We start from the raw sequence: 26,821 nt of genomic DNA, 5'->3' as shown, positions 1-26,821 counted from the left end.
ATGCAGTGGTACAATCCTAGCTGGCTGCATCACTGCAGCCTCAAACTCCTGGGCTCAACTTACCTTCCCACCTCAGTGTCTTCAGTACCTAGAGCTACAGGCACACACAGCCATGCCCGGCTAGCATTTTTTTCCCTTCCGAAAAGATAAAGGTGTTACTATATTGCCCAGTCAGGTCTTGAATTCCTGGTTTAAGTGATCCTCTCACCTTGGCCTGCTAAAGTGCTGGTGAGACAGCCAGGTGGGAAGCGGGTCCCCGGAAAATCTCCAACCGACATGCGCTCTGGGGTGGAGCCTCGCGAAGTTCACGCTGTTTGCAGCCAGGAGGCTTCAAACTTCCTTCACTTCCTGTGTGGAACCTGGGATTAGAATGGTCAAGCAGGAAGCGTTCTAGCAGGGACTCTGGCCTAGAAAGAGTCCCTGTTAACTCCTTTTCACTCAATAAAACTCTGTCTTACTCACCATTCAAATTGTCTGCAAGCCTGAATTTTTGTGGTTGTGGGACAAAGAACGTCATCTTTAGCTTCACTGAGGAAAAGTCCTGAAACATTTTTGACCCCCAACATGGGGCTCAAGAAGCGGTGAGTGAAATGAGGACTCAAAACCTGTCACTGTGGCTCCTAAATCTTTTCATCCTCAGACTTCTGAGAGTGGGAGAAATCACGCCCGCACCCCCCATCGCTCCCCAGCCTTTTCATGGCCTTTTCTTTCCTTTTTCGGGATGAACCAGAGCAGCGACTCCCCTCCACTCTCCCCTCCCTCCCGGGCTGGGACACAGGGCCCAAGGTGCGGCGGGCAGCTGGCTGGTGTTTTCTGCGACACGCCCATGGAGTCTCCTCCTCCCTGGGCCAGAAAGGCCAGCTCTGACCGGCAGCGATTAAACTTGTCTCCCTGGTGAAGGAACCACTTGCATAAGAAAAATAGGTTCTTCCCGAGACATTTTTTAAACTTTTTATCTTTCCTGTTCTCCACCCCATCAGTAGTAACTTTTAAAGTTTTTTTCCTTTTAGAAGACGCTTTAGTAAACCAGCCGCCCCCTCAACCGTCACTGTTTGTATTATCTGCAAAGTTTTAGTTGTGAAATGAAGCCTTCCTCCTGTTTTACATCTTAGGGGCATTGCCTGTAACTCCTTGATAGGGCTTTGTTGAGCAATCCTGCCTTAGGGAATGAGCCCGCTCTGGTTTGATAGCTGGATGTTTTCCTAGCCCTGCCTCTTAAAGAACCCCACCCAGGACTGGATTTTCTGTGCAGTTATGTGTGTGCGTGTGTGTGTGTGTGTGTGTGTGTGTGTGTGTGTGTGTGTGTGATGTCTGTAAAAAGAACTCTAATTAATTTGGCCTGAAGAAAGACAAGTGCTCACATCTAATTTTTTTAAGGGAAGATAAAAGCTGTGATGCCTTTCAGTACACGTGACTTTAATCTTTGAGAAATAAAAGCAACCTTAAAGATTATTGGTAAAAAGCAGATGTCGTTAAAATGTAAATAAGTGGGCTGCATAATGCAGGTCAGATGCAAGGTTTGCTAAATGTTTTATGGTTACAAACTGCTTTTTGGGTTGTGAAAAATATGACTTGCTGGCTTCACAGCTGGTAAGGCCTTGGGGTCATATGGAACTAACCACACCCTTAATTAAGAAGGCAAAATTTGGCTGCAGTTAGCACACAATTAGAACAACTTAACAGGTTTTAAATTAACGTTAAAAATTCTAGGAGTTACCATTACAACATGGAATTGAGACTACTGGAAATAGATTTACATGCAAGGTGTGTAAGAACAATGTGGTTTTTAAGTAAAAGGTTATAAGGAGGCATGGAAATGTAAATTTTTGCCTAGGGTTAAAGGATTGTTTTGAGTTAGATAGGAAAAGCTGAAGGTTCAAGCAAGTGGTGCAACAATTATGGAAATTAATCTTGCAGAAGAAGTTCTTTCTGTGACCACATTAACTAAATTCAAAAGGGTTACAAAAGGTTTTTGCTTCTTTAAAATGAGTCATCATTTTGGCAAAATTGTTTATAGTAATCTGGAACGCTGTTTCATAATATCAAGTGCTTTAAACATATTTAACAGCCTTCCAAAAATCAAACTTAAGTTTCAAAATTGTCTTTCCTGACACCTGGCTTTTAGATAGTCCAGAGGGCCCCTGAGACATCCAGAAAAGAGAGGTAAACGGGATGATTTGACATGTTTAGGTAAGTGAAATTGTCAAAATGATGTTCAATCTTCTTTAGGTTATATTTTTGTGAATGATATTAATACATGTTCCAAAACTATGTGGGATTTTCCAAAATTCTAATGTCTAAGTTATGCTACCAATATAATTAAGGTTGTTAGGTTAACTTATTGTAAACCACAGAGAAAACCAAACTCCTTTGTCAGTTGTGTTTCTAAATGTAACTACCCTGGACATTTTGCTATTCACAGACAATTGTTGTCTTGTTTTAATCCTTTTCAAGAGATGATTTATAAGCCATAGAACTTTAACAGGTGCTCTCAAATACAGGCTTGTGATAACTTTGGAGATTGTGACATTGGAATAAAGGAAAATGTACAGAACTCATGAAGAGCTGAAATGTTCATGAATATCAACCAAAGCAAGAATTAACTGAATGAACGGAACTCAGAAAACTAAAGCAAATCTTTTTTACTTTTGCTTGGAATATTGCTCATCCTTGTTTTGTTTCTCAGAGTCAAGGAAACTTATTTTGAACTATTTATGGCCTTTAATAATTAAGCAAAGTACACTTCTGTAACCAAAATTTGGAACGTTTGTTTCTCTCTGTCTGTTTCCTCTAAAATTTGAAAACTATCTGTGAGTATTCGTGACTTACGGCAATATAGTTGTTTACATCAGTGCAATAAGAATCCATTTCTCTCTTGCAACAGGCCACAATTGGAAAAACTGGTTACTTTACCAAGTCTTTGACTGGAAGGGTATGCTTTACTTTAAGGAGTCAAACTTGATTTGCAGCGCCGATAAAAGCCCAGTGGGGGCCGGGCGCGGTGGCTCAAGCCTGTAATCCCAGCACTTTGGGAGGCCGAGATGGGCGGATCACAAGGTCAGGAGATCGAGACCATCCTGGCTAACATGGTGAAACCCTGTCTCTACTAAAAATACAAAAAACTAGCCGGGCGAGGTGGCGGGCGCCTCCCAGCTACTCGGGAGGCTGAGGCAGGAGAAAGGCGTGAACCCGGGAAGCGGAGCTTGCAGTGAGCTGAGATCCAGCCACTGCACTCCAGCCTGGGCGATAGAGCGAGACTCCGTCTCAAAAAAAAAAAAAAAAAAAAAAAAGCCCAGTGGGGAAACTGGCCTCATACCCTTGTTTACACAGTGCCTGCACAGGGTTCCTATGGTCAGTAAAGAATGCCACTTTTAACAGGTCCAGGAACTCCAAGTTTATCTTGGAACCGTAAGAGGAGAGGATCACCAAACTCACAGGTATTTGAAGATAAACCCATGGCTGGGCTCAGCTTTAAAAGGTCTTATCTGATTCCTTGTGGAACAAACTTCCATCAAAGCCAATCCAAAAGGCCTATGCAGAAATAATAATTCTTGCTGTATTTTATGCAAATAATCAGGCCAAGTATACAACTGTAAAGTCTATTTTGCAAACAACTCAGTCCTATCATGATTTGTTTGTTTGTTTTTAACAAAAATGAGGACTGGCGAATGAGAAATCATGTTTCAAAACCTATCATATATTTGTCATTACATTATGAACTCACTAATTGTTTTTAAGTTTTTACCTACATTTTAAGACTAATCCTGCTCATTCCTGTCTACCAACCAGCAGTCTCCAACTGCAGCTCAGAAAGAATAAGAGGGATGGGTAATGTGAAAATCTGGATCAATATTCTAGTTCTGAGGAATTATCCTGCAAACCCTGCCAGGTGATGGGAATAAATAGGATGCCCATCACTTGGACGTTTCCTTTTGGGAAAATAAGACCAAGGGAGCTAACCAAAGCCAAGCATCATCCACCCAAATCTAAGTAAGTGTAACTTTAGTTATCAGTTATCTGGGTGTGTCACAAGACATCATTTCTTCTCCCTTATTGGAGGAGGACTCAGTTCTACAGTTTCACCTTAGCATTCAGCTTATGATAAGGAGTCCATGCAACTCCCCTGAGACACATTTTTGTCCCAAACACAATTCCAAGCTTTGGGTCAAAGCCCTGGGAAAGAAAACTGGATCTAAGGGATCCAGAGGCAGACAACAACAGCGGTTAAAAGGCATGGCACAGGTGAGCATGGCTGATTTCTGCCAATTAAGCCAAGCCCAAGCTTCCTGTTTCATGGATAAAGGCTACGTTAGTATCGATGGCATAAATGAGGTCTAGGGAATTCAAGGCTACTGACAGTAAGGGAGATAGGGTATATGTGGGTAAGAGTGGATGATTTTCGTCCCCTAGACCCCCTGCTTCATGAGTGTAAGTTGTTTTAACACCCATGGTGCTGACTGCCAAGGTTGTCAGGACTCGAGGACAGAAGGACAGAAGAAGGAAAGAGGACGACGCTCTTTCCTCTCTCCCTCACATACCCCAGGTATCTACTAGGAAGAGAAGGGAAGCTTCCAACTGAACTTTGTAATAATTTTACTGGGCATAAACTGTCTTGAGCAGAATCCAGGCATTGAACAGGAACTGCTGCAGAAAGGAGCACAGGAGCCATGGCCCATCGAATGGACAGACAGGGAGGGGCAGGTGAGGCCTGAAAGTCATGCTTGCTTTCTCAGCAGGGAAGCTTATAGCCTGGGGCAAGGTCTGAGTTCTCCCACAGGCTTCCTGGAGATTAATTTGCCACTGTTAGGAGGGCACAGAGGGAGCAAGACCAGCCTCACCAACTGTGTGCGAGTTGGGTTAGGCCTATTGTTACTGGCTTTCCCTCACTTTCTTAGTGACAGAGGTGGCCATAATCCCCTCTGGAACATAACCCCATTGGCCCAAAAACCACCCTGCATCCCCTACAGTGGCCACAGCAAGCCTTGCCCAAGGAGAGTCTGAGCTCAGACTTGTCTAACCCTGCACCCACCTCCTGGTTTTTCTCTACCCATCCCAACAGCCAATCACAAAAGACATAAACTTTTGGGAGCTTCATGGCCCTGACCATTACCTGAGAACCCCAAATACATATCCTGGCCAACTTAGGGCAAGCTAATATCCCCATTCTACTATACTAGCTGGTGCTCTCTTGAAAGCACCACCTCCTGGCTGGAGGCCATCCAACTCGGGACATTATAGCAATTAATGACAGAATAACCCTGCTCCAAGGGAGGAGAAAACAACACCTAATTCCACTGCCTGCAACATCCTGGCTAACCAGAGGGCCTGGGTCTGTCCACATAAAAACTTCACTGCTAGCATAACCAGCATTCAAGAAAGCCAGCACACTAAACATATCTACAACCAAGGACTCTCACAGAGTCTACTTCACTCCCCTGACACCTCCATCAGAGCAGGTGCTGGTATGCACAGCTGGGAAACCTGAAGACAGATCACATCATAGGAATCAGGTATTTCTCAGCACCAGCCTGGAGCCTGGAGCCCCACTGGGTGGCTGGACCCAGAAGAGCAATAATAATCATTCAGTTCAGCTCCCAGAAAGCCACATCCCTAGGGGAAGGGAGAGCATACCACATCAAGGGATCATCTTGTAAGACAGAAGAATCTGAACAGCGGCCTTGCATTCCAGCTTTTTACACTGGAACAGTCTACCCAAATGAGAAGGAATCAGAAAAGTAATTCTGGTAATATGACAAAACAAGGTCCTATAACACCCCACAAAAGACCACACTAGCTCCCTAGCAATGGATCCAAACCAAGAAAATCATCTCTGAACTGCCAGATGAAGAAGTCAGAAGGTTGATTATTAAGGCTACTCAAGGAGATACCAGAGAAAAGTGAAAACCAACGTAAAGAAATTTAAAAAACAATACAGGATATGGATGAACAATTTTGCAGAGAAACAGACGTCATAAAGAAAAAACAATCACAACTTCTGGAAATCAAAGACACACTTAGAAAAATATAAAGTGCACTGGAAAGTGTCAAGAATAGACTAGAACAAGTAGAAGAATTTCAGAGCTTAAAAGCAAAGCTTTTGAATTAACCCAATCTGACAGAGACAAAGAAAAAATAATTTAAAAATGAATAAAGCTTCTATGAAATTAGGGATTATGTTAAACAGCCAGAATAATTGGTGTTCCTGTGGAACAAGAGAAATCTAAAAGTTTGGAAAATTTATTTGAGGGATTCCTTGGCCTTGCTGGAGATCCTGATATCCAAATACAAGAAGCTCAAGGAACACCCAGGAAATTCATCACAAAAAGATCATTACCTGGGCACATAGTCATCAAGTTATCTAACATCAAGATGAAGGAAAGGATCTTAAGAGCTATGAGGCAAAAGCATCATGTAACCTATAAAGGAAAATCTATCAGATTAATAGCAGATTTCTCAACAGAATCTCTACAAGCCAGAAGGGATTGGGGTAGTGTCTTTAGCCTCCTTAAGCAAAATAATTGGCAGCCAAGAATAGTTTATCCAGTAAAACTAAACTTCATAAATAAATAAGAGACAAAGTATTTTTCAGACAAATAAATGCTGAGACTAATTTGCCACAAGCCAGCACTACAAGAAATGCTAAACGGAATTCTAATTTTTTTTCTTTTTTTAGATGGAGGCTTACTCCATCACCCAGGCTGGAGTGCAGCGGCACAATCTCAGCTCACTGTAACCTCCACCTTCCGGGTTCAAGTGATTCTCCTGCCTCCACCTCCTGAGTAGCTGGGATTACAGGCACACACTACCACGCCCAGCTAATTTTTGTATTTTAGTAGAGATGGCGTTTCACCATGTTGGCCAGGCTGGTCTCTTAACTCCTGACCTCAAATGATCTGCCCCCACTTCGGCCTCCCCAAGTGCTGGGATTACAGGTGTGAGCCACCGCACCCAGCTGGGATTCTAAATCTTGAAATAAAACCTCAAAGCAGACAAAATAGAACCTCCTTAAAGCATAATTCTCTCAGGGCCTATAAAACAACAACACAACGAAAAAAAAAATGGTATTCAGGCACCAACTAGCACAATGAATAAAAAAGTACCTTACATCTTGAAACTAGGCCTCATAAAACTTAGAAACTAGGCCTCATAAAAAAACTTAATTAACACCAGGTGGCTCCGGATAGGGTCCCACCCTGCCTCGATAGGGTCCCACCCTGATAGGGTCCCACCCTGCCAATTCCGGGAAACAACCTCATGGGGTCCCACCCTGCCAATTCCGGGGGTCCCACCCTGCCTCGAAGTTCCCGGAATCAACAACTCCAGGAAAAAACCTCCTAAGGTCCCACTCTAACCAATTAGAACAAGAAACCTTGCTCAGGCCATAGCTAGACCCAATTACCACGCGCCTAAAGCTTTGTTTGAATTTCGCGCCCTAAGCTGTGTTTGAACTTGTGTTTGCCTATATAAACAACCTGTAACAAGCACTCGGGGTCCCAGGGCCAACTTAGAGCTTGGGACCCTAGCGCGCTAGTAATAAATAACTCTCTGCTGTGAATCTCGTGTCGGTGATCCTTCGCGGCGACCCCTGCCCAGGAGGGAATCGACAGTTCGGTTCCAACAATCTCAATACTAAAGTTAAATGTAAATGGCCTAAATGCTCCACGTAAAAGATACATAATGGCAGAATGGATAAAAATCAAGCAACCAGGTATCTGCTATCTTCAAAAGACTCACCTAATGCAGAAGAATTCATGTAAACTTAATGTAACGGGCTAGAAAAAGATATTCCAGGCAAATGAACACCAAAAGCAAACAGGAATAGCTATTCTTATATCAGACAAAACAGACTTTAAAGCAACAACAGTTTAAAAAGACAAAGAGGCGGCACATTATATAATGACAAGAGGATCAGTCCAACAGGAAAATACCACAATCCTAAATATATATTCACCTAACACTGGAGCTCCCAAATTTATAAAATATGTATTACTAGACCTAAGAAATGAGATAGATGGTAATTCAATAATAGTGGGGGACTTCAATACTCCACTGACTGCACTAGACAGATCATCAAGACAGAAAGTCAACAAAGACTCAGAAATCTCCACTAAAGAACTTTTCCATGCAACCAGACACCACCTGTTCCCCAAAAACTACTGAAATAAAAAATAACTAAATAAAAGAACAAAAATTAGCTGGGCCTAGTGGTGTGCATCTGAAGTCCCAGTTACTTGGAAGGCTGACCTGGGAGAATTGCTTGAGTCTGGGAGGCAGAGGTTGTAGTGAACCGAGATCATGCCACTGCACTCTGCCTGAGTGACAGAGAGAGATCCTGTCTCAATAAAATAAAAAAAGCATTTTTTAAAAAAAGTTATTTATTTATTTATTTATTTATTTATTTTTTATTTTTTTTTTTTTGAGACGGAGTCTCATGCTGTTGCCCAGGCTGGAGTGCAGTGGCGCGATCTCGGCTCACTGCAAGCTCCGCCTCCCGGGTTCCCGCCATTCTCCTGCCTCAGCCTCCTGAGTAGCTGGGACTACAGGCGCCCGCCACCGCGCCCGGCTAATTTTTTGTATTTTTAGTAGAGACGGGGTTTCACTGTGGTCTCGATCTCCTGACCTTGTGATCCGCCCGCCTCGGCCTCCCAAAGTGCTGGGATTACAGGCAAAAAAAGTTATAATTGTAAATTCTTTCTCTGCCCTTTTAAGATGTATGTAAAGCTTCTTAAAAGCTTTAAAAAAGTCTCTGCCACCTTTACAACACAGGAATGTTTTTCTTAGGGACTTGGGAGTGAACCCTTTGAAGTGTAATCATCAAGAAAGACAGCCCCTCCTCTCTCCATTTCTGTGGGAGGCCAGGAACCTAACTCTAAGGTGCCTGGCTCTAAGTTGCAAAACTACCTCCTTCATAAAGATATGAGAAGTTTTATTTTTCCTTTGGATAAAGGCAATAACACAGATGGCCATCACAATTATCCAGTGAATTTAGGATGAACTATGTGTGACAATGAAAACGTGTATGTAATGGACTGTATCTGCCTAGATATAGAAAAGGGTAAGATTTCTTTCTGATTTTGCAATCTACAATCTCTTTAGCAGATTACCTGTGATGCAAGTCACATTCTGGTTTAATACCTATCCAATAATAAATTGTCTTTCCCTTCTGTGTTTGTGGGGAGGTCTCCTGGTTTGGCAGGATATTTTATTTTTAATTACATTCCCCCAACATCATCAGAACCTGGGGAGACAGGGCATGACTGTGTCACACATCCCTCAGGGGTAGGGGGAGCAGTCCAAAGATCAAGCCTGAATGTCCCAAGACATACTGATCTTCAGTAGTCCAGGGAGATCCTGAGGGTGGAAAGCAGGCCAGGGACACTCTCCTTTTAGTGAGGTGGAGTCAGAGTGGAGAGTCCAAATACCAGTTATGAGGTCCCTTGAAGGAGGGTTATGGGAAAGCATGGTTGTGACTGGGCCTTGAGGGACTATGGGCTAACCTGCTATGCTTCTCACACTTTACTCATGGGTCATAGGTTGTTCTTGTTCAAATGCAAATTTTGTTCAATTGGCCCAGACCAGGGCCTGAGAGTCTCTATCTCTAACAAGCTCCTAGCTGGTTCCAACGCAATGTCTTGGGATCACACTTTGAGTAGCAAGGGATTAGAGGAAGGGAGTGGTGATAATGAAGACAGCTGTGATAATATTATCATGCACATCATATTCTGATTCTGATTCTGAATTATACAGGATCCTGCTATCTTCTGACAGTACCCAGCCAAATTTTGACTTCTGGCTAAGTAGGACCCAATAAGGGGTGGGCTGCCATAGCATTCCCCAGGATGCAGATTACCCAAAACTCACTGGAAATTTACCAAGGAGACAATTCTGTCTCCCAAAGCCTTCCACAGGCCAAGCACTCTATGTGTTTGGAGGGAACACTTGGTTAAGCCACTTGCAGAAATGAGCTGAGGTTAAAATAAAGTACTTCCAAGGAGGGTAGTTTTCATTAACACCTGGAGGACTATTTTACTGAACAGTGTACAAACATGCCCCCAGAGCTGGACTGACAAGGGTTGACATCTGCCACCAGCCGTCACCTTTGATACTGAACAATTATATGGCTTTGAAGAGGTGTGAAATTATCATTAGTCTGATGCATCCACCTGTCAAGGTCTGATCCTGTCAGAGAATTCTGACACCTACATGGTCCGTTCCCATGCACGAGGCTTCACCTGGGCCTCTTCCCACCTGCCTTTCTTCTGAGCTTCAGCTTGGAACTCTTGCCTGACCAAGACTTAAACTAGGCACTCAGCTGGGGCTTACTAGTCCTCCGTAGTAGAAATATCCATGACCAGGGTCTTCTTCCCCTACCCAGACCTTTGAAAAATTAATAGATGTGAAGTCCTTAGAACAGAGCTTGGCATATAGCAAGTAATATTTACCTTTTGCTAAGACAGAGTAAATAGAGTTTGAGAGAACTTCAATAGTGACAAGCAAAGGATGGGTTTGTGCTGTTGACTCTGAAAGAATGTAAAGGACCAAAACCCTCCTCTGGCAATTACCTGGAACTTGAGAGGCTCCTCTAGGATAGGGCTGGTGGAAGCAGCGGAGAGAAAAGGACTAAGGAGAAGACAGGAAAAAGGCCGTGGATGGTGACTCACGCCTGTAATCCCAGCACTTTGGGAGGCCGAGGCAGGTGGATCACCTGAGGTCAGGAGTTTGAGACTGGCCTGGCCAATATGGTGAAACCCCATCTCTACTAAAAAATACAAAAATTAGCTGGGTGTGGTGGCTCACGCCTATAGTCCCAGCTACTGGCGGGGCTGAGGCACAAGGATTGCTTGAACCCAGGAGACGAAAGTTGCAGTGAGCTGAGATCATACCACTGTACTCCAGTCTGGGCAACAGAGTGAGACTTGGTCTCAAAAAAAAAAAAGAAGATAGGAAAGATGATGCCCAGATATTCATGAATTGGACACTGGAAGGATTGGAGACTGAATTTAGAAGTATTATTTTGTACCACTGAATATTAAGATTTTTCTTCAGATAAAGGATTGGGCCTGCCCAGCCTCCCTGAAATTCTGTGTAGTCCTCATTCTTAAATGTGCAGTTTCCTTTTGTTGTTTAATATAGAGATATTAGTACACCAGGTGGATCTCTTCATGGTAGTCACCTATTGTTATAGAGTTTGGGATGAATTCCACAACATCATGTGGCATAGATTAAGGAATATGCATTTTTTTCCTTTGATTTTTATTTTAGGTTCAGGTGGTACATGTGCAAGTTTGTTACACAGGTAAACTGCGTGTGGCTGAGGTTTGGTGTGTGAAGGATCCTGTCACCAAGGTAGTGAGCATGATACCCAATAGGTAGGTTTTCAACCCACACTCCTCACCCACATCCCCCTTCAAGTAGTCTCCAGTGTCAATTGTTCCTGTCTTTGTGTCTGTGCATGTTTGATGCTTAGCTCTTTAGCTCATAAGTGATAACACGTATTTTGTTTTCTGTTCTTGCATTAGTTGGCTTAGAATGATGGGGAATAGGCCGGGTATGGTGGCTCACGCCTATAATCCCAGCACTTTGGGAGGCCGAGGTGGGCGGATCACAGGTCAGGAGTTCAAGACCAGCCTGGCCAACGTGATGAAACCCTGTCTCTGCTAAAAATACAAAAAATTAGCCAGACGTGGTGCCAGGCCCCTGTAATCCCAGCTACTCAGGAGGCTGAGGCAGGAGAACCGCTTGAACCCAGGAGGCAGAGGTTGCAGTGAGCTGAGATTCTACCACTGCACCCCAGTCTGGGCAACAAGAGCGAAACTTCGTCTCCACGCCGCCCCCCCCGCCCCTGCCAAAAAAAGAGGAATAATGGGGAATAGGCTTTAGAGGGGAAAAGAAAAACTCCCCAGGCCAGGACCAGTGAGGCAGTGGTCGCCCAAGCTTACCATCAGTGAAGCAGGTGAAGGCTGCTGGGCTGTATGGTTCTGTTCCAGAGGAGAAAGCCTGTCCCCTTCCCCTGCAACAATGGGTTTTTCTTCCCGTGGACAGGTATGTGAAACTGGCCTTGTTCGTAAGGGAATATATAGATTGCATGGTGCCAGGCAGTCTGGATTTAGGGAGCTGACTCTACAGGAGTTGATTAGGAATCAACTAGGGACCTTGGGGCCTGTGAGTTGTACAGTTTCCTATGGGGAAATAAAGAGGACCAGAAGGAAGCTGCCATCCCCAGGGGAAGCTGAGTGCATGTGCTGTCTCTGCTGAGAGAATGAAGAAGCCCCTGTGGTCCCAGCTGACCCCAGGTGAGCACCTGGAGGCATTCTTTACAATCTTTCTTCTTATGTAACAGAAAATGCACCTATGACTGGTTATGCCTTTTATTTCTCCCTGGGTAAAAAACTGCCAGAACTTTCTAGAATTCTTTTCCCATCACTGATTTTTAAAAAGATCATATTCTAAGAGGGACCATTACTCACATCAGAAATGGCAGATGAGAAAGAAAAGAAGTCTGCACTGTAGTAGCGTGTATCAGGACTTCATTCTTTCTTTAAGAGACAGGATCTAGCTCTGTCACAGGCTGGAGTACAGTGGCACAATGATAGCTCACTGCAGCCTTGAACTCCTGGACTTGAGGAATCCTCCTATCTCACCTTATAAGTAAGCTGGGACTATGGGTGCATGCCACCATGCCCATCTAATTTTTAATTTTTTTGTAGAGATAGGGTCTTGCTATGATGCCCAGGTTAGTCTTGAACTCCTGGCCCCAAGCAATCCTCCTGCCTCAGTCTCCCAAAATACTGGGACTACAGGTATGAGCCACCACACCCAGCCTATTTCTTTCCTTTTTATAGCTGAATAGTATTTTCCATTGTATGTATATAACATATTTTGTGTATCTATTATTGTCTGATTACATATGGGTCGGTTCCACCTTTTGACTATTGTGAACAATGCTGCTATGAACACTGGTTTACGAGTATTTGTTTGAGTACCTGTCTTCAGTTTTGGGGGTTAGATACCTAGGAAGACAGTTGCTAGGTCATACGATAATTCTGTTTAACTTTTTGAAGAACTGTGATTTGCATCTCTATCTCCTCTGGTTTGATTCAAAATGGAGGAAACAGTGCTGCTTAAGATAGCTTGCAGTGTGGTTGAAGCAATCACTACTCATTAATATTCTGAAACATTTTACATTGACACTAATAAGAAATAGTATTTATTTATGAAAGAACTGGAAATGCTTACAACTGTTGTAAAGTTAACTGAATAGTAGTATTCTCTGAGGTTTGATGAGTATAGGAGGCTTCTGGGTAATCATTTCAGAGTCTCAGGATATGTCGTGAGTGCAGTGGTTAGGAGTCATGTGGGGACCAGGTTAGTGGTGAGGGGTGGGCTTATTTTTACCCTTTTCATAGTCTAATATCTAAGCCCCTCCTTCACCATTCCACCACTGCACCCCTATCTCTGGTCAAATATCTTCTCCCCACCACTCCAGGCTGACAAAGTCTGCCTCTACCCTCAGACAGTCCCGTCTTCACTCTCCATCCCCCCTTTCTCCCCTGAGAAAGAGATGCTGAGTAAACCTGGCTTTCTCGTTTATACAGCTTCTCCCCATGGAACACATCATTAAAGAATAACTGTGACCTCTCGTGTTGTTTATTTAGCCCTGATTTCACAACATGCAGGAAATCAGACAGCCTTGATATTTCATAATATGCTGGCTTTGCCACACTGACTTTAAACCCAACCCAAGCTTCATTTGCTTCTAGAAAGTACCATTAAAGTACCTCAAGTGAGAACAGATTAGAATACATTTCATGTCAGAATATACATTGGATATATTGGAAAGTATATTTTTGGCCACCGGACTGGCAACTCCTTCCTGGCCCTCCATTCTAGTTCAACATCAGGTTCAGGCAGAGGCATTCCCTCTCACACACACTAATTCCAACCTTTGCCCCTCCTGGATGCCCAAGTCACCATGAGTATTCCAATGCCATAGCTTTTTTTTTTTTTTTTTTTTTTTTTTTGCAGTTTTCACTGCTTTCCTTTTACTCTCAATAAGCATGAGGCCAGAAGTCCCAAGCAGTGGCTAAGGGATTGAGAGTCTGGCTAAAGCATCTGACTGACTTGCGTTTAGTAATACCTTTGCTTCCTACTGGCCTGTAACATTGGACTACTTAGTCAACCTCTGTGTGCCTCAGTTTCCTTATCCTTAAATAAAGATAGAATGTTTACATCATAGGGCATTGTGAGGAGTAAATGAAGTAATGGAAGCCCACTGTCTAGCATAGTGCTTGGCATATGTACAAGTAGCAGATAACATTGCTGACATATTCACCCTTTCTGCCCACTATATTTTTCTCCTCTTTGCTCTCCTGACTCCTCACCCTCCAACCACACATTCTATTAGTTAGACAACACTACGCTTGTGTTTTCAGGAAAGGGAAGAGAAGAAGGCAAATAGGATATCTCCTCCTAGTTCTGTGTTTCAAAAAGTCTGCATTCTTAGGGGAACAAAAAGGAAAATAAGAATTTGAAGAGGGGAGTTCTCATTTTCCCATAACCCAAAACAAAATAAAAACCAAACCAAACCAAAACAAACTGGAAAAGGCTCCCCTAGTTGGGGGTGCAAAGATGATAAGGAGGAAGCCCTGAGGGCTTCTTGATCGGAGGAGGCAGCAGACAGGGGCATGGGTAACTTCACAGAGATGCCCTGTGGCCTGGCACAGGTGCCTGTGATACAATATAAATGGTATATGAGCTCTCCTCTGGGATCTGTAAGCCTATCTGCATAAAGCAGTTCTGTAATGTAAGAACTTTGGGATGATAGGTAGGGGAGGAGAGAGGAGAGAGTAATTTTTTCTCATGGATCCTGTATTGCTCAGGATTTAGGATGCTCTACAAACATTTAGGAGTAACATATGTCAAATCACTAGGGTGTGATGGTACATTTTATAGATCACCTTCAATAAGAAGAAAGCCAAGACTTTTAGAAGTATCTTGGAGCCTGACCTATCCCAAAGTAGGCAAGGCCTAGGGCCATTTCCATTCATTTTTAGGCACCTGGAATATTAAAATGATCAATAAGTGATAAAAATACTGTTTCTGTTATTTCTCATGGCATAACAAACCACCCCAAAACTTAGTAGCTTGATATACAGCCATTCATTTGCTCACAGTTCTGCAATTTGGACAGGACTCAGCAGGGACAGCTCATTATCTCTGTTCTGTGGGACATGAGATTGTATTCATCTGGAAACTTGGTTGGAGTTGTGACATCCATGTGGCCTCTCATTCTCCAGTGTCCCTCCCTACATGGTCTCTTATCATTCAGTGGTCTAATCTGAGCTTCTGATATGGCAGTTGGGTCCCAAGAAGGCAAACGAAGAAGCTGCCAGATCTAAACCTGACACTGGCACATATGGGTTCTGTCATATTCTACTGGTCAAAGCAGGTCACAGGGCCAGCCCAGATTAAAGGGAGGAAACAGACTCCACCTTTGACGTGAAGAGCAGCATGAGCCTACAAAAACAGGAAGAATTGTTGGTAGTCCTGTTTGGAGATTATCTACCATACAGGGTTATAAACATTGTGACGTATTTTTTGTTTTATTTTATTGAGATAGGGTCTCACTCTGTTGCCCAGGCTGGAGTGCAGTGACACAATCACTGCTCACTGCAGCCTTGACCTTCTGGGCTCAAGTGATCTTCCCACCTCAGCCTCTCGAGTAGCTGGGACCATAAGCAGGTGCAACCATGCCCTGCTAATTTTCTTATTTTTTTGTAGAGATGAAGTCTTGCTACATTGCCCTGACTGATCTCAAACTCCTGGGCTCAAGTGATTCTCCTGCCTTGGCTTCCCAAAATGCTGGGATTACAGGCATGAGTCACCGTGCCCTGCCTGTTGTGTATTTTAAATGTTTATATTTAACACATTAACACTTTGAACATAAAAATATATAATGACTACATCATTAAACTTGTTTGAGTATAGTATCGACATTCTAAATTTAAAGTAGAGCCCAAAGAGCCCTCTTGCTTCCCCATGATAGCCCTTAGAGTCTGTGAAGAAAGCTCTTTTTCTAAGTCCTGAATGACTGCATAATTTCAACAGGCACCAGTAATCATTCATTAAGCGTACTTGTTCTTCTCAGATAAAGTCTTCTGATTTTAGGTATAGAGAGGTCACCGTTTCTCCTTGCCACAGCGTCAGCCTCATTTTCCACCCTTGTCTGTTTGTGTTGCTGTAACAACACCTGAGATTGGGGAGTGAAAAGAAGTTTATTTGGCTCATGTTCCTGCCGGCTGGACAAGACGCACGGCACAGGTATCTGCATTGGGTGAGGGCCTCAGGCTGCTTCCACTCATGGGAAGGCAGAAAGGGAGCACACATGTGTGAGGCACATGGGCAGAGAGGAAGCTAGAGAGAGAAAGAGGAGGTGCCAGCTCTTTTCAACAACCAGCTCTCTGACAACTCACTCATGCCTGAGGGAGGGCATTAATACATTCATGAACAATCTCTCCTCAGGACCCAAACACCTCCCATTGGGTCCCACCTGCAACACTGGGGATCAAATTTCAACATGAGATTTGGAGGGAACACAAATCCAACATAGCAGAGAAGTCACCAGGAAGATTCCTGATTGTCTCCCTGCCCTGGCATCAGCCTCCTTATCTAAATGCTGGGAGCAGTAACCCCTTCCCAAGCCGTCTGCCCCTCCAGAGTGTGTTCAGGGTTATTAGTGCCTGGCAAGCAGGGGCTACTCCCTGGATGAGAGGGCATGTCTCACCTGTAGGGTGAGATGATCCTGTGGCAATAAACTAACAATGCCAATTAGCAGTGTAGACATGTCCTGTAGATCAGAAATGAGGAGGAAGTCCCACAGGGCATTGAGAAACTTAAATCTGGATTTTGGGGCTTTGTGTCAAAAGCTTCTGCACGTAGCTGTGGGTAGAGAAGATGGAACTGAACAGAAAGACAGCCAGGCCAGCTGCTGAAAAGCTGTGCCAGCCTCTGTGATAAGACAGAGTTTACTGTGGGATCACAGACTGCTATTTTGGGAATATACATTATTTTCTTAAAAGCTGTTTATATTTTCTGTAATTAGGTCCTTTTTGTTTTATGTTTGTCTTATGTTTAAAAAATGCTAGTTTGGTCTCAGCTGTGTTAAGAAGAACCAAGTTAGAGGTTTTCATTCGGCTTGTCCAGAGTGTTAAAGGGGAAGCGGCTTACTAACCACCTGACATAGTGGAAACAGAGTGAGATCCTCAGAGGGAAGGTAAACTGAGGGCAACTTGAGCTGAAAGCCCTTGTTTAGAAACTCTCCTACAAGTGATACGTTTATCAAATCTGTCTCCATCTCTCCATCCCCACAGTCTATTACTGTCCTGGTGGCCCAGACAAGAGACAAGAAGGGACCTCAATGAACAATGAAAAGGAAGAGTACCCTGGGATTGGTGGTTCCGGGGTGGAAGGGGTGGGTACTGATTGTAGCAGTCAGAGAGTAGGGGGTGGAAGTCCAATGTGAACATGAATTTCTGAGTGCCAAAGTACCCAGGCAGGCAAGTTACGAAATACTTTTTTCTAGTTAGGGAAGGAGAAGACATATAGATTACAGGAGGTGCCTAGGTGGGGGGCATCTGAGGGTTTGTGGGCTAGCATTGCTCCTTAAGCAAACTGGGGCACAGAGCAGAGTTAACGTAACTAACTGGAACTTAACAGCAGAGAAGACGTAGGATTGGGGGAAGAGAAAGGCTGCCGATTGTGGACACCTGAGGACTGCAGACCACTCATCCATCAGGCTGGGGACAGTTGAATCATTCAGGACCCCACCAGGTTCTATTTGAACACAGGACTGGTCCTCTGGGGCTGCTGCTTGAAGAGCTTTGGTAGCTGCAAAATGTCCCAGCTTCAGTCCTGCCCTCACCATCTGCTCCAGTTATCTACTGAGTAACATACCACACCAACACTCAGTGGCTTAAACAACAACAATCCTTTATTTTGCATTTTGAGCAGGGCTCAGCAGGGACCACTCACCTCCGCTCTATAATGTCTAGGGCCTGTGACTCAAAAGGCTAGGGACAGCTGGGGACTGGTGGGACATTTCTCTTCCTACAGACTCAAGGCTTTTCCCCGGAGTCTTTCCCATGTTCTCTGCAGCAGTCTCTGGGCAGCTGAACTTAGGGGTGACTTAAGGCTCCAAGAGCAAGGATTTTCAGAGGCCCCGGCAGAAGTTGCAAGGCATTTATGATCTAGCTTCAGAAGTTCCAGGATATGGTCATTTCCACTGTATTCCATTGGTTTAACAAATTGTTAAAACCTGCCCAAATTCAAAGCGAGAAAGTATAGACCCTACCTCTCAACAGAAGGAGTAACAAATAATTTGCCACCATTTTTAAACCATCATGCTATTTCGCCAGCTCCTCAACAAAGCCTCCTAACTGATTTGCTGTCCCCAGATTCTCATTAGTAACAGATTGGGAGGCAGCAATGCACAGAGTACAAAAAAGTGAGGGTTTTGGAGGCCAACAGCCAGCCCTACATCCCGGTTCAGGAAGGATCCACCACTCAGTAACCGGTTGAGCTTGTTAGGTTACTTAACTCAGAGCCCCAGTGTTCTTGAGTGTAAAATGAGGATAATACACTATATAGTTGCCAAGAAAATGTACTTCTTCAGTCTTGCAGTGTAGACAGCATAACTGACCAATGGCTCCGCCTCAACTGCTGAGCTCTGCTGAAATCCATCCCCTGATATTTATCCCCAGGTTGCTGCAAAGGCCAGCTTCCTAAGGCTGCTCCCAGCTCATGACTGAGCACAACAGGGACACTAAGGCAGGCCTCTTTCTGGGAGATGCCAGACTTCTGGGACAAGCCCATTTGGCTAAATGACCTTGCTGAACTTTTTAGACATGAACTGTATATAGTATCAAATGCTTCCTTCCACCCAACCTTCCTTCCCTGCTTGCCTCTTTCCTTCACCAGGAGCACACCTGCAGCCCAGGTCCAGATCCCTGTTTTCCCTCAAAACTCTCTTGCATAGTACCCCCATCTGGGACTGTTTCTGGAGGGCTGGGACAAACACAACCTCCTATTCATAGGACTGCCAAGGTTATTAAATGAGTAGAACTGTGCAAAGAACCTAGTAAAGGGCTGGCATAGAAGAAACACTCATTTAACTAATACTTCTTGAGTCCTGGCTGTGTGTAGGTCTTGGTCCTGGGTGTCTGGGCCACGATAGTGAGCAAAGCAGGCAAGAACACCAGCGCTGCGTGCTTTAAGCTCCTTCCCAACTTCCACCTCTTCAACAGGATAGGAGCCCTTCAAAGTCTGACTCCTTGGGGCCTCAACACCTCCGACTCCAAACCCTGAACACCTGAGCCTACAGTCAAAAGGCACTTCCTTCTTGCTTCCTACAGGTTTTGCTCTTTCACCCCCAATGCCTTTGCCCACCTTTCCTTCTTCGTGAAATGCCTTCTCCTCCCTTTTTTGCACATCTTCCTTTCTTGCACATGCCCCTTACGTGACAAACTTTTATGCATCCCCCAGGCCCCAGTTCAATGTGAGGGCCCTAGGTCATCCAGGCAGAACGTGCTTGCTGGCATGATCGCAGCAGGCACCTAGTAGAAGCACTTGTTACATTGTGTTCTAATTGCGGTAACAGTGTCCCCGCTAACTTGCGAGCGCCTCTAGAGCAGAGGAATGTCCCAACCACCTTGAATCCCCCGCGCGTGGCCCATAGGAGGCCCTCAGACCTATCTGCGGAACGAGTAAATGAGTGTGTGAACCGGGTTCGGCGATTTTGGTGGGGCGAGCGCTGGGCCTGCGGTGCAGGGCGCTGGGAGCCGCCAGGACGGGCCTGGCTCAGGCGCCGCAGCCACTCAGGGCCACCGGGGACCGACCGGGGAGGGCGCGGGCCGAATCACTGCAGCCGCCGCAGGGCACATGACTGCGGCCTCCGCCCCCGCCCGCCTCCCCGCGCAGTCGCCGGCGGTCGCCTCCCGGGGTTGCGGCGAACCCGGCCCGCGAACGTCACGTCCCTGCGCGCTCCCTGCACTCTGGTGAGCTGCGCTAGGCTGGCGCCGCGGCTGCAGGGCGAAGGAAACTGAAACCGAGGCCGGGCCCGTCCCTCGGTGGCCCCATCCGCCCAGTGCACCTGGGGCCGCGCTCGCCAGTTGCGCGCAAGAACTGGGCGCCGGGAGGGCGCGGCGCCGAAGGGTCCCGGGTCTTCCAACGCCTTTGCGGCGGCTCCTCCCTCCTTGCAGTGGGATCCCGGGCGGGTGCGGCCCGGCCCGGCCCGGCCCGGCCCGTGAGCGGCGCACAGAATGGGCCGATGCTGCTTCTACACTGCGGGGACGTTGTCCCTGCTCCTGCTGGTGACCAGCGTCACGCTGCTGGTGGCCCGGGTCTTCCAGAAGGCTGTGGACCAGAGTATCGAGAAGGTGAGGCGGGGCGGGCTGTGTGTGTTTGTGTGTGGTGGAGTCTTCCAGCACGCCCCCCCACCCCTGCTGCTGCACCTTGTATGGGGAAGACCTGCACTCGGGCAGAGCCTCTGCACTACAGCTCTTCTTGCGTCCTTGTCTTCCAGGGTTTGGTAGGCGAGGGTTAGGGAAGGATGGGGAAGGATGGCGCCTACTCTGTTCCCTTTACAGTAATAAGTAAGGCTATGGATCCTGACTTTTAAAAAGGCCTTCGGTTGTGTTCTGTCGTTTGCATCTCTCCACATTCCTTCCGTCTACACCCCAATCTCAGGTGAGCCCAAACTTGTTTCCCTCCCACTTCATGAAGAAACAGAACTAAATGAAAGACACCACAGAAGAGGCAGGTTGTGTTGTCTGCTTGCTGTGGCCTTTGAAGTGGTGTGCGCCTGGGGATGAGACGTGGGTGTGCGGTCTATTGTGTTCTTGCCTTCTTGGGCTGGGCAGGGGCAGTTGGTAGCTGGGCCAGTCCTTTAGGTTGGGTGACATTTCATCCATCAGTCTTCGCTGAACGCTGACTTAGTGGCTTTGTGTCTTGTACCAACAGCCTGTGTTGCTTTGTCTCACCATGAATTCTTGTTCTTCTCAAACGGCCATAATTTTCAGGCACAGATGCATTTAGATTCCCTACAAGAATCTGAACTTGTTTCTTCCTCTAGATGATTGGGCTGGAGAGCCAGTCCTTTAAGAATACTTCATCTCTTGATTTCACTAGTCATTTCATCTGCCCTTTCCCCCACGTCCACCAAGCTGTGTCAAAAGAGGAACAAGAGAGAGTTACTGGGATCATTTTTTCCTTAAGAAAGAAAAAAATCACCGGAGCAGCAGCTTTTCTTGTTGGCATCCGTAACTGCACGCTTCATTTCTCCCACTGGTTTGCACTTGCTGTGGCCAGATAAAAAAGCCCAGGCCTAGTCTACTTTGAATCACTGCATTCTCCAGTTAGTAAAGCTGTTTTATTCCAGGTGGCAATGGATATATTCCTTTAACTGAGTTTCCAAAAGTAATTAAGTGAGTACCTGAAATCTGGCAGTTAAAGGCAATTTTTCAAAAAGCACCATGGCAAAGCATAATGAAATTTTTAAAGTTCACATGGCCAAGGGAAGACAAGGCCCACCGTCCGAGCATCTCAAGGGTCAGTTTCCTCTCAGTACTCATGTTCAAGGAAAAAAGAAACTGAATCCTTTCTCCACTCCTGTCCATGTCCAAATACATGGTGAGCTGTGTCTGAGGATGTAATCTCTTGCTTTGGGTGACTAGAGTTAAGCAATCCAATTATAGTCAATATGTGAGTTTTCTTATATGGCTTTGAAAGGCTGTTTCAAGGAGCCCTATAGGATGAGTGATCTTCCCCATGGTTCCAATATAGCCAGCCCTTAGATTCTCTATGTGTCTCCATTTTTCTGGGCGAGGGGGTGGCTGTAAGGCAACTTGACTGGGGCCTGAGTTTGTGTTGGTATTTCCAAGTGGTTTTCTCCATGAGGAATGGACTCTGTTCTGATAAGTAACAGTACAGGGAAGTGGACTTTCAGAGCTGCTCAATCCCAGCTAAGGAGGACTGCACGGTGTATTGTATGAAAATAAAGGACAGGGCTAGTTTCAGTGGACAGATGTGGAAATACTGTTGTCATTAGAGGTAAGTCACACATCACTGTTTTGCTTTTTCCTGGATTACCTGTAGGGTGGTAGGTAGCATGGGATAGTGGGAAAGAATGAGGATCTTACACTCCTGGGCATGAAACCTAGCTTCCACCATGTACCAGCTGGGTGACCATGGGCTGTTTAATCTTATTTGATTCATGTTTTCCCCATCTGTAAATAGGGATAATAAGGACTAACGATCACATCCGCTTTGTCAAATAACTCTGATAACCTTAAGATGTGATCTTTCTGGGATATAGTTATTGCTTAATAAATGATAGCAATTTTATTTTTATTAGAAGCCACGCTAAGAAAATACATGAGATTTGGAGTCAGATTCCATATTTTCAAATCCTATTCTTGCCATTATAAGCTTTATGACTTACGTCAAGTTACTTCAGTTACCTGCTTCTCAATTTCATTGCTTGTAAAAGTGGGGATATGAGCTGTTAGCTAACTTGGTCACAGTGATGCATTTACCATGAAACTTGCAAAGTTAAGCTTTGGATCCCTCACTTGCACAGGCCCTTCCAAAGCCCTGTACCTCATTCTGTATCCCAAATTTTCTTTTTCTTAAGAAGGGACCCACAAAACCTGTATTTGTCTCTGCATGTGTATTATTGTAGGACCAAGAATAAAGCACTTAGCATAGTATCAGGCACAGAATAGGTGATCAATATATGGCAGTCATCTTTATTGCCACTAGTATTACTATGGGAGAATTCATTCATAACTTGATTTTAATATAGTTGTAATATAATTTACTCTGATATTTCCAATTCTTTGTTTTTCATTTGAAGATTGTGTGTGCCCTGACTTGTCTACATCATAAAGGGGAGAGGGAAAAGGGATGAAATTCAAATGAGTAGGTGTGGGAAACTTAGTAAGATAATTCCTATCCAAAAAGTTGTCTCAAATGATAATTGTCCTTGAACCCTGCAGTGACCAGAGATGAGAGAGACTTTTAATTATGGCCAGTGATATTATATAGTAGAAGGAGCCAAGACAATTTTGTTTCATTCTTGGCCTCAGTGGTGAGTGCCTTGTATTGGGCAAGGCCTGTAATTGTTTCTGCTTCAATTTTCTCATTTGCAAGACAGGCATAATAGTACTTCTCTTCTCTTTTTCCCACACCCTCTTCCTAGGGGATATTATGAGCATTAATACGGCATTTCCTTATAAGCATTTGGGCCTTCATGAAGAGAGAGCTTTGCAGAGACCCAGCAGTTCCTTTTCCTCCCTTAGGCCTGGAAAGGCAGGAGTTTATGTTACATTTCATCTGGTATCCCAGTGAACTGCCTTGACACCTGGCACAGTGCCTAAGATACATATTAAATACCTCTTGACTCACCTGTGATCATTTTAATAGAAAGAAGAGTGTCCTGAGAATCAGCAGAACTGAGTCAAACATTTTTTTTCTGTCCCTAAGGATTTCTTGGACTAAGCTGAACAAGCAGAGTGGCAAGTTATTTAATCCCTCAAAACCTCAGGATCCTCATTTTGAAAATAGGAATAATAAGGATAAGAATACCTACCTCATAGAGTTGTCACAAGAATGAAATATGATTGCTATAAAGCACCCAGCACAATGCATCACACAATGCCTGAACGTTAACATTTGTTATGTCTTTAGCTATTATTTGTCATCTGTGAATCGAAACTTATTACACAAGCTATGGTTCCTCCTAGCTCCAAACTTCTGAGATCCTGTGACCTTTAAGAGCAGCTGTGCAGCTCAGAATATTAAGTGTGCACTCCTAATCTCTGCAGACATGCTGGCAGTTTGACTGTCTCCCAGTAATAGGGATGCAGAAGTGGCCACAGTCAGGGCTGGTCAACAAGGGATGGGCTGTCAAGGGAACCAGTGGGAGTCTAGTTTACACCTTTGACTTCCTCTTCACAGGTCAAGGCAGGACTGTAGCATTAGGTCTCAGAGATGCAATGAACACGACAAATACACTTCCCCTTCGTCTGGACCAGAGGCTTTGCGCAACTCAGCACCAGCTGGTTTCTTTTGGGAGCCATAGCAACTTTGGAGCTGTTCTACTGAAGCCTCAAGAAGTAAAATATATGCCAGGCACGCTGGCTCATGCCTGTAATCCTAACACTTTGGGAGGCCAAGGTGGGTGGATCACAAGGTCAGGAGTTCAAGACCAGTCTGGCCAATATAGTGAAATCCTGTCTTTACTAAAAATACAAAAATTAGCTGGGCATGGTGGCGGGCACCTGTGGTCCCAGCTACTCGGGAGACTGAGGCAGGAGAATCGCTTGAACCTGGGAGGCGGAGGTTGCAGCGAGCCAAGATGGCACCACTGAACTCCAGCCTGGGCGACAGAGCGAGACTATGTCTCAAAAAAAAAAAACCAAAAAAAAGAAGTAAAATGTAATCACTGATAACCAGATTGCTTTGATTAGTGACTATATGGGATTTTTTTTTTTTTTCTGAGACGGAATCTCGCTCTGTTGCCCAGGCTGGGGTGAGTAAAGTGGCATGATCTCCACTCACTGCAAGCTCCGCCCCCTGGGTTCATGCCATTCTCCTGCGTCAGCCTCCCGAGTAGCTGGGACTACAGGCGCCTGCCACTACGCCCGGCTAATTTTTTTTGTATTTTTAGTAGAGACGGGGTTTCACAGTGTTCGCCAGGATGGTCTTGATCTCCTGACCTTGTGATCCACTGGCCTCGGCCTCCCAAAATACTGGAATTACAGGCGTGAGCCACCGCGCCCAGCCAGGATCTTGTTTTTTAAAGTCAAATCAGTAAAACATCTTTATTGATGTGTATGTAAAGGCATTCAGCTATATATAATTTTAAAGGACTCCTTCTTGCATATCTACCTCATCTCCCGAGTTGCCTCTATTCAAAGAAGACTTATCTTAGTCTGAGATTTTTCTTGATCAGAAAAAACCAGTAAAGATATCTCAAATCTGTTATCTTACGGTCAAGGAAATTGAGGCTCTTGGAACAGAAGTGACTTATCTAAAGTCAAATGGAGAGGGAGGGGTAGAGCTAGCTGTGCCAGCTGGTCTCTTGATCCTGAACCCACTTTTCCCATCCTAAGGATGACCATACATCCCATTTGCCTGGAATAGTCCCATCTGGTTTCTGTGTACCTGTTGTTCTGGTGTAATCACTAACACCGCCTTCCCTCCAAAAGATTTCTGCTTTGGACAATAAATTCTGTGGCCATCCCTCACCTCTCATGCCACATTGTCCTTACAGACCACAATGTATCCCGCTTCTTGGCTCTTTTAAGGAGTTGAGGCCTATTCAAACTAGCTCAGGCAAGATGGGATTCTTTTTTTCTTTTTGTAAATCTGGAAGGGGAAACTCATAGAAATCAAAGGGCAAGAACCATGGCACAGTAAGGCCTCATGAGAGGACAATCGAAAGTGGAAAGTCAGCAGGAGCCAGGCACACTCTGTCTCCCACTTTTTCCTCTGCTTTCTCCAACAGGCTTCCTCTGTTTACTCAGCCTGGCTCTGTACTCATCCGGGCTTGCTCAGCCCCGCCTCAGTGTGACTTTCCAGCTGCTGACCTCTCATAGACGTCCTTCATCTCCTAGTTTCTCTTTTCCGAGTTTGTAGCGGAGCAATGTGATTGGCTCAGCACAGGAAGAAACTATAGCGCTGTAAACAGAGGCAGTGTCATTAATTTCCTTGCAAGATTCTCTAACTCCTAAGCAAAATTACCCAAGTTCTTTTCTGGCTTTTAGAAACATGATCTTGTGATATCAAAATCATATTAAGTTTCTTTCAGTGTCTTACTGATTCATGTTGACTATGAGTGCATTCCTTATTAATGATTAAGACAATACAGTAGGCTAACAGTTGTCAGCATAGTCCCTAGACTCTACGAGATGCATCTAAATCACTTACAAAGATTTAGACAATACCAGACCCCACCCCAGACCTGCTGAATCAGACTCTTTAGGAACAGAACCCAGGTTAAACTCCTTATCATAAAATCCATTACTGGAGGCAGGTTGCTGTGGGATCGTAATCTGCAATTTTGGGAATATGCATTTTTTTAAAGTTGTTTATATTTGTATAGTGATTATTTTAGACCATATCTTCATTCCTTAAGATGGTAATTCTAATTGAGGATATTACTACTAATAATTACTATTAATCTGCAAGTTTACATTAAAGGAAATATTATTTGGTGAGGAGGGGAAGGTTCCCGCCTGTGGAAACTACTTTGCTTTATTGTTAAATAAAATCCAAGATTTCATTCTGTCAGGCCACAGCAAAGGGGCCATCTGTTCTGCCAGACGTTTGCTTGTTTCCCAGGAAGAATCAGGAGGTGGAATTACAAGCTCATTAATGAAAACATAGGACGTTGGCCAAGTGACTAGACATTCCTGGCCATATCATCAAGATATCACTGTCTATACACTATACACTAAGGAAGGGACCATTTTTAATCCAAGCTGGTGACTAGAAAAAACAACCAAGGGAAATAAAGACCACTTTAGGTGTTTGCTTTCTGTATCTAAAAGCACCTTTAGGTACATGCTTTGGCAGTCATTCTTTTATTTGACAAGTATTTACTGAGTGTGTACCATTTGCAAGGCAGTGTGCCAAGACCTATGGATATAACACTAAGCAAGATGCAGTCTCTACCCTTACAGATTGTATAATCCAATTTAAACTCCTGGGCCCCTCATACTCTTAAAAATTATTGAGGACCCCAAAGAACTTATGTTTCCAT

At 44.7% G+C, this 26,821-nt stretch overlaps 1 protein-coding gene across 1 annotated transcript in view; it reads left to right on the top strand.

Annotated features, from left to right (window-relative positions):
- Positions 1-20,015: 20,015 nt before the first annotated feature.
- LOC105477260 (scavenger receptor class B member 2) overlaps positions 20,016-26,821 on the top strand; it is a 65,232-nt gene continuing 58,426 nt past the window's right edge. The window contains exon 1 of the mRNA XM_011733686.2: positions 20,016-20,432. Within this exon, the coding sequence (XP_011731988.1) occupies positions 20,316-20,432 (117 nt within the window). The 5' untranslated portion in view covers positions 20,016-20,315. The remainder of the gene's footprint in view (positions 20,433-26,821) is intronic.

Source organism: Macaca nemestrina, chromosome 3 (genome assembly GCF_043159975.1).
Source record: "Macaca nemestrina isolate mMacNem1 chromosome 3, mMacNem.hap1, whole genome shotgun sequence".
NCBI classification, from domain to species: Eukaryota; Metazoa; Chordata; class Mammalia; order Primates; family Cercopithecidae; genus Macaca; species Macaca nemestrina.
Note: the sequence above shows the minus strand (reverse complement) of the source record. Positions and strands in the feature narration are given on the sequence as shown.